Source organism: Hyla sarda, chromosome 10 (genome assembly GCF_029499605.1).
Source record: "Hyla sarda isolate aHylSar1 chromosome 10, aHylSar1.hap1, whole genome shotgun sequence".
Lineage (NCBI taxonomy): Eukaryota > Metazoa > Chordata > Amphibia > Anura > Hylidae > Hyla > Hyla sarda.
This window is the reverse complement of record NC_079198.1, coordinates 131,473,243-131,484,461: the sequence shown is the minus strand read 5'-3', so window position 1 is coordinate 131,484,461 and position 11,219 is coordinate 131,473,243. Positions and strand designations below refer to the sequence as shown.

The window sequence follows — 11,219 nt, the reverse complement described above, 5'->3', positions numbered from 1 at the left end:
AGTCACATGCACAATGCACCATTCATTTTATTTGCGTTCTGGGGAACAGTGAAGGTCCCAACTGTCAGACCTTCATATATGGATAGGGGATCATTTATTCAGTTGGGAATACCCTTTAAAAAAATGGTTATTATATTAGCGTATATGTTTTTCATGCACTAGACACGTAGGTCATGCAGGAAGCCTTGTTATGATTTCTATGTCCTGGTTTATAGTTTTACATGTAAACTCTTCATATGTAGATTTAATTTAAGTTTTTACTCAGATCTACTTCTCTTTGTGAGCTGCAATGAATATCATGGCCTTATAGTCAGTAAGGTCACTCACATTTGTTCTCTTCTGAACCTTACAGGAATCTATAACAAATCCTTCTCCAACTAGAACTTTCCTGACAAAATCCTCATCATATGTGAGAGCATGGAACTTGTCTTTCCCAACTGTGAAATATGTCATATCTAAAAACCCAATTAACATGAGGTGTCCTCCAGGTTTCAGCAACTCTGAGAACTTCCTGAGATATCTCCTGTAATCATCTTGGTCTTTGCAGATAGCTTTTAGGAGCGCAACACTGATGATACAATCTGCTGGTGGTAAGACTATGGGATCCATTATATTTTCTTTCTCAAGGTAACATTTTGCAACATGTTGAGCGGCTTCTCTTACTTTATCCTCTTTGTCCTGTAACTGGATGCTGAAGTACATGGAAAAAAATATAAAGGGATTATCTTCCAGTCAACCTAAGTAGGGCAGCAGTAAAATTCAACAGTCAGTGTTATTTCCCTCTTCTGCCACACAGATGCCACCGACATTGTCATATAGAGATATTGAAGAGTTTGTACAGGGAATGTTTACTTATCCCCTATCCACAAGAAAGGGGCCCTGTTCTGGAGATTGTGGAGGGTCCTAGAGGTCAAAACCCAGCAATCAGATACTTATAAGTTAATGTTTTCACTAGACAAACTAATAATTTTTTTAGTGAACAATGAAAAAGTTTGTCTGGACATGAGAAAGTAAAAAGCACAGATGACTGAGACGATTTCAGCAAACACGGTTTCAACCTGAACTTCAGGAAAATCGCGGCTTGCCATAGTTCAGAACGTTTCCAGGTTCGGCTTGTACTCAGTAGTCAGTAAAGCAGTGATCTGCATAGATTGCTGCTTAATTTTAAAATCTTGCTGGGCTGAGTGCTATGTGCAGGGCCAGCAAAAGTCAGAGTTAACTAGTGCTGCTGAGCAATTTACCCACCTCATTTTTGCTGAAGCCACTTCTTCTGTATACCCCCCCCCCCAACCCCCCGTAATGGTTGCTTTCAGCAGCCAAGACCCACCGCAAATGCCGGACTCTAAAACAGGAAAAAAAAACTCATCCCGGCTAGCTGAGTGGGCTGATCAGGATCATAGCAAACAAACAAAAAAAAAAAAAAAAAATGCTGTGTCAGCCTGCATTGATTAAGTGCCAAGATTAAGTGCCAAGAACACTGATCATTACTGTTCTATGGAACATTGGAACATTTCATGTAATTGCCCCCTATAGTGACTAAACAATAGTGAAAAAGTTAGAACATATGAAAAAGTGCCCTCCCTAATCCCCCCCCCCCACTTCCCATGTTATTGAGGGGTCTTAATTACTGTTTAACCTGGGATCTTGATCCGGTAAGCTTTGAAACTGACTTCCGTAAAACTATAAGAAAGATTGGTATCAGTATTTCACTGTTAATAGCAAACAACATGTTGGAGTTTTAGCTGAAGGTAAAACAACTATTTTTGTAGGACCATTGGGTTTTAGTTTAAGTGATACATTTTTGGTCATACTGTCCATATTATGTGAATTGATAGGTATCTCATTGGAAGATTACTATAGATACACATGAAACATTTTCTGAAGGGAATCCCTCTAAATTTAGACCACCCACCCATATAAAGGGTTAATGCTGGGCATCGGCCTGATCGGTGATGGCCAGCATTAACCCTGGGTCCTGGCTGCTAATAGCAGTTGGTACCCATAAGGTTTGAAGCCTTCTCCGCTCCTGAGAATGCTTTAAACCCCAGTAACGGGACTCAGGGTATACATGTACGCCCTGAGTCCTTAAGCACCAGGGCGTACCTGTACTCCCTGCATCCTTAAGTGATTAATTTGTAAAGCATGTACACCTGCATCCCACACTAGCGTATACACTTTCAGTATTGGGGACCACATTAGCATTTTTTTGTGTGATCAACTTAAAGTAGTGCTTAAATGCAATGTCTTTCAGTTTTATTAAAGGTGATTTAAAAAGTTCACAGGTACGGTGATGGGTATGTCCGTCGACAGACTTCTGCCAATTTATACCTTGCTGAATTTGAGGGACATAAGATTTACACTCCGGATTAACCTTTTATTGATAGTATTGAAATGTACTTCAGGTACATAGATTATATATTTATTATTTGGGTTTACACTGAACAGGCATTCTTAGAATTTCTAAGTTATCTGAATAATAGTTTGTGTCATATGAACTTCACCAGAGTCTATGGGGACGGTAAGTAAAATTTTCTAGATGTGGAATTAGATGCTAGGTCTGGTCAGTTGGAAACTAGAGGTACCAATAAGCTACTATGGTTAATTCATTGCTAAGTTAACAGAACTGCCATCCAGATTATGTTAAATGTTCTTTACCTTATGGGCAGTTTGTATGACTGCGATAAATTCATTGTAATGTCATCTTTTAATGGTAACAGGCAGAAGAGTTAATGGCCAGGTTGTGGGAGAGAAACTATCCTGATAACCTACTACAAAAGTCTTATAATCCTGCAAGATAACTTCATTATCAATATCAGGACAAGACTCAAAAATAAAAAGGTTTATTTTTTCATTTCAGTTTTGCCCTATGCAGAAAATAATTAAAAATGTGGTTCATAAAAATTGCCACATCCTGGCTGCAGAGTAGATACTACGGGATGTTGTTAAGAAAATAATCTTGTAACATTAAGGACAGGGTGACACGGGGCGTATCCACAGCGTATTTCACACTGCAGATGTGCCAACGGCAGTCACAGAGGAACTACAGAGTGAGCTCCCAGCTGCAGCGCGGTAGCTGTGTGTCTGCTCCAAGTGACTGATTTTCCGCTGTTATAGGCTCCTTGAACTCGACTGGTTCGCAGAACTTTAGCATTGAGCCAAAAGTTATAACTTTTAATGTTTCGGCTCACGTGAAATGGAAAAGCACAAAATAATCATGATACACATGGCGTTTTTCCCCCAGTGAAAACAGAAAGCCCAGGGGGCAGTGAAATTACGTCAGGGTGACCAGCATATCCCTTAATAAGCCAGGTTATCATATGATTTGCTGGTTCAAGTATCAATTGGCTCAAAGGCCAATAGGAGACAGCAAGGGGAGGGTGGGGCGTTTTACACAGTTAAAGGCTCACAAAAAGGTCCCAGCACCATAGTCAGAGTGGGAGATGGAGAGAGTTAACAGAGAACAAGAAACAGAGAGATAGATGGAGATAAGAGAGAGAGACAAAGAGAAACAGGCAGTGTACGTGAACAGGAGCCAGAATCCTTATCCTAATTGTAACATCTGCAGTGCACAAATCTTACAGGGGCTGTACAAGCATCCACTATAAAGAAGTGATCATTCACAGCCTCTGTGTGGGCCTCATTTTGTACCACAACGCCTAGCAAGTTTTTTTCAAAGTGCATATAAAAAAAACAGAGCATGTACTAAACTGAGCAAAGCTGTGCTGTGGCAGACCTGTACGATAGCAATACACATGTAAAGCGCCATAAACACAGCATAGTGCCTTTACTCACATCTACAGGGATTAATTGTGCAAACAGTATACCAAACTAAAAAGTGTGTACAATAAAAACGCATCAGCTTCGCAAAGACACTGTCCATTTATTTTCCTGCTTCAATTAAACACGTATTATATCTTCACAGTTTTTTAAATAGCAGCTAACTAAAATGTGCGTGCAAGTGACACACATCTGCCCTGTAAACACAGTGGCCCAGATTTACTAAGAGTGGAGTGTAGGTTTTGTTGTGTTTTTCTCTGTTCTGACCTTTTTTTTCCATGATATTTACTAATTTACTCCGCTTACTGAAACTTTATACATGTTTTAACGTGTAGGGTTTTCTTCCCAGAAAATCCACATGATTTTCAGAGGGGTTTTCCGAAAAGGCGAGTTATTTTGGATGAAATGTAGGGAACATGCCCATTTTCCGAAACCCTGCCATTTTGTAGTTTTTTTTTCACTCAGTGATTCTGATTCTGTCGCAAAACCTGACAAAAAGAGTATGTTAGTATATGAGGGCCTGTGTTCATGAATATTATTGGTTTTATCAAACACACATTATGGCCCTCATTTACTAACAGCATTCAGACTCTTTTTGTCGGGTTGTGCGCCTAAATTCTGTGTAAATTATGAATGTGCGACAGAAAAATCCCGCCAGAATCAGAAACACTGTGAGAAAAAAAAAGAAAAAAACTTCAAAATGGGCATAGTTTTTGGGAAAATGGGCATGTTCCCTACATTTATCCAAAATCACTCATGTTTTCTGAAAACCCCTCTGAAAATCATGTGAATTTTTGGGAAGAAACCCCTACACTTTAAAGCATGTATAAAGTTTCCGAAAGCAGAGTAAATTAGTAAATACCATGGGAAAAAGGTCGGAACAGCAAAAAACACAACAAAACCTACACTCCACTCTTAGTAAATCAGGGCCTATAAGTAGTGATGAGCGGCAGGACACTCTCGGCTAGAGGCATACCTTGTAGCTTCTGCCCCTCCCCTCCCCTCCTATAGGATAAAAAGGCAAAATGCCTCATATTATTCACTTAATGTAGTGACAATATTACTTATTACATTATTATTAGAGTTGAGCCTCCCAAAGCTAGGTTCTATCAGAACTTTGGGGGGGTTTGCGTCTTGCCGAACTCCCACAGGAAAAGGTTCAGACCAGTGAGGACACTGTACACTATATACTATACACACTCTCGGTTGTCAGCTGAGAACACTGCTCAACCCTGACATTGCTAAGTTCAGCTCGTGTGATCCTGGCAATGTCAGGGCTGAGCTGTGCTCGGACCAGTGACGAGGGGGTAAGTACATCTCTTCACCATACACATTATACAGCCATATGGATGATAGATCTTTTGTACAGTAACAACAAAGACAATGTGTTTCCCCTAAAGTTCATGTAAATACTTTACCTCTTTCCTTCAAGGTCTACATGAAGTTTTGTGGCATGTCCCCATTCAAATGCTCCTGTACGTGTGTCCAGCCATCTCTTCAGCTCCAGGATGCATCTGTCAGTGACCTTCAGGACTATGATGTGTTTAAAAAAGTCACAGGCTGCATAGAGATGATGAATAATGGAACCAACGCTGAGGTCAATCAGGACATCTCCTTTAATATGACCTGAGAAAATAATCTCTCAATATTGAAATGGCTGATATGATAAACTGTCATCAAATTTCTTTGGAATTTTGAAAAAACATTTCAAATCAGTTCAAGTGGGACAAGAGCAGGGACTCCTGTCAAAAACAGAACTCCCAGCTCAGGTATTTAACCCCTTGAGGACCAAGCCCCTTTTGACCTTAAAGGAGTATTATGGCATGTTTTTTTATTTATTTTTTATTATCCCCCTGTGCCTGGGCTGCCAAATGAAACAAAACAAACTTTTACTCCTTTGCGCTGATCGGTGTCCCGTTCTAGGGTCCCTGCCTTCTTCCGATTCCTGCGGGACGGTGAGTCACGCTGCCAAGTTGACATGAATTTCCCAGGGACCAGTTCAGTTTTGAAGTGAATTTGTGGGTGTTTATGTTAGAAATCCCCCATAATGGACACCATTATGAAAACTGCACCCCTCAAAGTATTCAAAATGACATTCAATAAGTTTGTTAACCCTTTGGTTGTTTCACAGGAATAGCAGCAAAGTGCAGGAGAAAATTCAAAATCTCTATTTTTAATGTGTTCTTGTAACCCCATTTTTTCCATTTTTACAAGGAGTTAAAAGAGAAAAAGCCCTCCAAAATGTGTAACCCAATTTCTCTCGAGTATGGATATACCTTATATGTGGATATAAAGTTCTCTGTTGGGGCACTAGAGGGCTCAGAAGGGAAGGAGCGACATTGGGCTTTTGGAGAGCGAATTTTGCTGAAATGGTTTTTGGGGGCATATCGCCTTTAGGAAGCCCCCATAGTGCCAGAACAGCAAAAAAAAAAAAAAAAAAAAAATATGACACACTATTTGGGAAACTACACCGCTTAAGGAACATAAAAAGGGGTACAGTGAGCCTTAACACCCCATAGGTGCTTGACAAACTTTCATTAAAGTTGGACATGGAAAGGAAAAATGTGACTTCTTTCAATAAAATGCTGGTGTTACCCCAAATTTTTCATTTTCAGGTAATAGGAGAAAATGCCCCCCAAAATTTCTAACCTCTTCTGAGTATATAAACACCCTATATGTAGACGTAAAGTGCTCTACGGGAGCACTGCAATGCTCAGAAGAGAAGGATCAAAATTTGGTTTTTGAAGAGAGAATTTTGCTGAAATGGTTTTTAGGGGGCTTGTCGCTCATGGTGCCAGAACAGCAAAAAAAAAAAAAAAAACACATGGCACACTATTTGGGAAACAACACCCCTCAAGGAACGTAACAAGGGATGCAGTGAGCATTTATACCCTACTGGCGTTTGACAGATTTTTGGAACAGTGGGCTGTGTGTATGAAAAATTAAATTTTTCATTTTCTCGCACCACTGTTCCAAAAATCTGTCAGACACCTGTGCAGTGTTAATGCTCACTGCACCCTTTTTAGTTTTCAAAATGGGGTCACATGTGGGTGTTCTTATTTGTGTTTATGTCAGAACTGCTGCAATTATCAGCCATTCCAATGCAAAGCACCAATTTAGGCCTCAAATGTACATTGTGCTCTCTCACTCCTGAGCCTTGTTGTGCGCCCGCAGAGCACTTTATGTGCACATATGGGGTATTTCCGTACTCAGGAGAAATTGGGTTACAAATTTTGAGGGTCTTTTTCTCCTTTTACCTCTTGTGAAAACGAAATGAAGTTTGGGGCAACATCAGCATGTTAGTGTAAAAAATCCACTGATGTAGCCTCCAACTTTTCTTTTTCTTAAAGTGTAAAAGAAGAAAACAAACCCAAATTTGGAAGCACAATTTATTACGATTACGGAAATACCCCATATGTGGCACTAAACTGTTGCTCCAGAGTGAAAGAGTGCCATGCACATTTAAGGCCTAAATTAGTGATTTGCATAGGGGCGGACCCAGATGCAAGCATGGCGCTTGCCTCCTCCCCCAAAAATACCCTAGGGCAGTGTTTCCCAAACAGGGTGCCTCCAGCTGTTGCAAAACTCCCAGCATGCCTGGACAGTCAATGGCTGTCCGGCAATGCTGGGAGTTGTTTTGCAACAGCTGCCGTACAAGACATTAGGAAACACGGCCATACAAGAAGTTTTTAATTTTTATGGGGTGGTAGTGGTGGGGGAGTTGTTAACTGTGTAGGGGTATGTGTATATGTAGTGTTTTACTACTTATTTTATGTAGTGTAGTGTAATGTAGTGTTTTTGGAGTACATTCACATGGGTGGGGGTTCACAGCAAGTTTCCCACTTGGAGTTTGGCCTGTGGCGGAAAATTTGCAGCTGCTCAAACTCGCATTGGGAAACTCACTGTAAACGTGCCCGTGTGATTGTACACTGTACTTTTTTTTTTTTGGAGTGGGGGATTACACCTCCAGCTGTTGCAAAATAACAACTCTAAGCATGCACTGACAGCCAAAGGGCATTCTGAGAGTTTTAGTTATGCAACAGCTGGAAGGACACAGTTTGGGGACCACTGTGTAGCGGTCTTTAAACTTTGGCCCTTCATAAGTTGCAATACTACAACTCCCATCATACTAAGACTGTCCAGGCATGCTGAGAGTTGTAGTTTGGCAACATCTGAAGTGTCAGATGTTGCAGAAGTACAACTCTCAGCATGCCTGGACTGTCTGGGTATGCTGAGAGTTGTAGTTTTGTAACATCTGGGGACCACAGTTTGGAGACCACTGCACAGTGGTCTCCAAACTGTGGCCCTCTAGATGTTGCAAAACTAAAATTCCCAGCATTTACTGACAGCCAAAGGGCATGCTGAGAGTTGTAGTTATGCAACAGCTGGAAGGGCACAGTTTGGAGACCACTATGGAGAGATCTCCAAACTGTGGCCCTCCAGATGTTGCATAACTACAACTCCCAGCATGCACTGACAGCCGGAGGGCATGCTGAGAGTTGTAGTTATGTAACAGCTGGAAGGACACAGTTTGGAGACCACTGTGTAGCGGTCTTCAAACTGTGGCTCTCCATATGTTGCAATGCTACTATTCCCATCATACCCAGACTGTCCTGGCATGCTGGAAGTTGTAGTTTGGCAACATCTGAAGGGCCAGATGTTGCATAACTACAACTTCCAGCATGCCTGAACTGTTTGGGCATGCTGAGAGTTGTAGTTTTGCAACTTCAGGAGAGACAAAGTTTGGAGACCACTGCAGAGTGGTCTCCAAACTGTGGCCCTACAAATTTTGCAAAACTACACCTCCTAGCAAGCCCAGAAAGCTAAAGGCTGTCTGGGCATGCTGGGAGTTGTAGTTTTGCCACTTACCACAGTACTGCCATCCGCCATCTCAACCGCTGCAGCCCACCTCCAGTCACCAACTCCGCTGTCACCAGTGCCCCTGCCAGCCTTTTTAAGCCCCCCACCCCCCTTGCTGGGACCCTCAAAAATATGCTATAATTTGTGTGGGAATCTGGCAGTAAGCTTACTTTTCCAAAAGCACCACCATGGGGGTAATTTTAACACTGCAACATGTATAATGAAAATTGGTACAAAAAAAAGTCCTTTAAAACGAAAAAACTCTTTGTAATCCCTATTCACCATGGCCAATATTTCTATCTTTATTGGTAATAACCTAGGTATAAAATGGTATGAGAAAGGAATGATAGCACGGCACTCACCATCCAACAGTGATTTATGCAGATCGAGGTACAGTCCAAATCGGGGTACAGTCCATGTGTGGATCACATCAGTACAGTGGAATCGGGGGGAGACAGGAAAGAGAGCTCAGAGGAGCTCGTGCAGCAACATTTCACGGTAAAAACCGCTTGGTCACGCCAAGGCGTGACCAAGCAGTTTTTACCGCAAAACGTTGCTGCACGAGCTCCTCTGAACTCTCTTTCCTGTCTCCCCCCGATTCCACTGTACTGATGTGATCCACACATGGACTGTACCCCGATTTGAACTGTACCTCGATCAATAAATCACTGTTGGATGGTGAGTGTCGTGCTATCATTCCTTTCTCATACTGTTTGCTATCATTGTCTAAGCGCTTGTGCACCACCGCAGTGAACAATACAGATTTCCCTACATTAAGCTAATAGCCCCCAGATACCCAGTGCCGGGTGCTCTTATCTCTATCCACACTAGGTATAAAATGACTTAGAGTGAATTCTGCTACTAAGAATGGATACATTGAACTGAACTCTAAATTCTAAAAATTAAGTCCTAGTTTATTGAAGTTTTATTGGCTAACTGAGAAGATACAGATTGCAAACTTACAAGACCTCTTGGGTCCCTTCTTTGGGCAAGAATCCATAACAAATGTGAAAAGCATGGTTACAAATGGGAAACAGACATGATAAACCCAGTGTAGTGTAAATACAGTATGTATGCTGTAAATGTATTCAATATCAATGCAATGTATATACCACCTTTGACTGATCAAAGAACTGTCTTACACTGGGTTGATCATATTTGTTTCCTATTTTGTAACATGCCCAATAAAGGGATCCAAGGTTACAATCGACACTGCTCAAAAATATAAAGTGAACTCTAAGATAACACATCCTAGATCTGAATGAATGAACTAATCGTATGAAATACTTTCGTCTTTACATAGTTGAATGCGCTGACAACAAAATCACCCAAAAATGATCAATGGAAATCAAATGTATCAACCCATGGAGGTCTGGATATGGAGTCACACTCAAAATCAAAGTGGAAAACCCCATTACAGGCTGATCTAACTTTATGTAATGTCCTTAAAGCAAGTCACAATGAGGCTCAGTAGTGTGTGTGGCCTCCACGTGCCCGTATTACCTCCCTACAACGCCTGGGCATGCTCCTGATGAGGTGGCGCATGGTCTCCTGAGGGATGTCCTCCCAGACCAGGACTAAAGCATTCGCCAACTCCTGGACAGTCTGTGGTGGATGGAGCGAGACATGATGTCCCAGATGTGCTCAATCGGATTCAGGTCTGGGGAACGGGCGGGACATTCCTTAACATCAATGCCTTCCTCTTGCAGGAACTGCTGACACACTCCAGCCACATGAGGTCTAGCATTGTCTTGTATTAGGTGGAACCCAGGGCCAACTGCACCAGCAAATGGTCCCACAAGGGGTCTGAGGATCTCATCTCGGTACCTAATGGCAGTCAGGCTACCTCTGGCAAGCACATAGAGGGCTGTGCGGCCCCCAAAGAAATGCCACCCCACATCATTACTGACCCACCGCCAAACCGGTCATGTTGGAGGATGTTGCAGGCAGCAGAACGTTCTCCATGGCGTCTCCAGACTCTGTCACGTCTGTCACATGTGCTCAGTGTGAACCTGCTTTCATCTGTGAAGAGCACAGGGCACCAGTGGCGAATTTGCCAATCTTGGTGTTCTCTGGCAAATGCCAAACGTCCTGCACAGTGTTGGGCTGTAAGCACAACCCCCACCTGTGGATGTCGAGCCCTCATACCACCCTCATGGAGTCTGTTTCTGACCATTTGAGTGGACACATACACATTTGTGGCCTGCTGGAGGTCATTTTGCAGGTCTCTGGCAGTGCTCCTCCTGCTTCTCCTTGCACAAAGGCGGAGGTAGCGGTCCTGCTGCTGGGTCATTGCCCTCCTACCATCTCCTTCACGTCTCCTGATGTACTGGCCTGTCTCCTGGTAGCGCCTCTATGCTCTGGACACTATGCTGACAGATACAGTAAGCCTTCTTGCCACAGCTCGCATTGATGTGCCATCCTGGATGAGCTGCACTATCTGAGCCACTTGTGTGGGTTGTAGACTTCGTCTCATGCTACCACTAAAGTAAAAGCACCGCCCGCATTCAAAATTTACCAAAACATCAGCCAGGAGGCATAGCAACTGAGAAGTGGTCTGTGGTCACCACCTGCAGAACCAC

The 11,219-nt window shown here is 42.5% G+C and overlaps 1 protein-coding gene across 1 annotated transcript in view; it reads right to left on the bottom strand.

Moving 5' to 3' along the window:
- Positions 1–267: 267 nt before the first annotated feature.
- Positions 268–11,219, bottom strand: part of LOC130293599 (nicotinamide N-methyltransferase-like) — a 30,750-nt gene continuing 19,798 nt past the window's right edge. The window contains exons 3-4 of the mRNA XM_056542466.1: positions 5,196–5,403; positions 268–691 (exon numbers count right to left, since the gene is read on the bottom strand). Of these exons, the coding sequence (XP_056398441.1) occupies positions 268–691; positions 5,196–5,403 (632 nt within the window). The remainder of the gene's footprint in view (positions 692–5,195; positions 5,404–11,219) is intronic.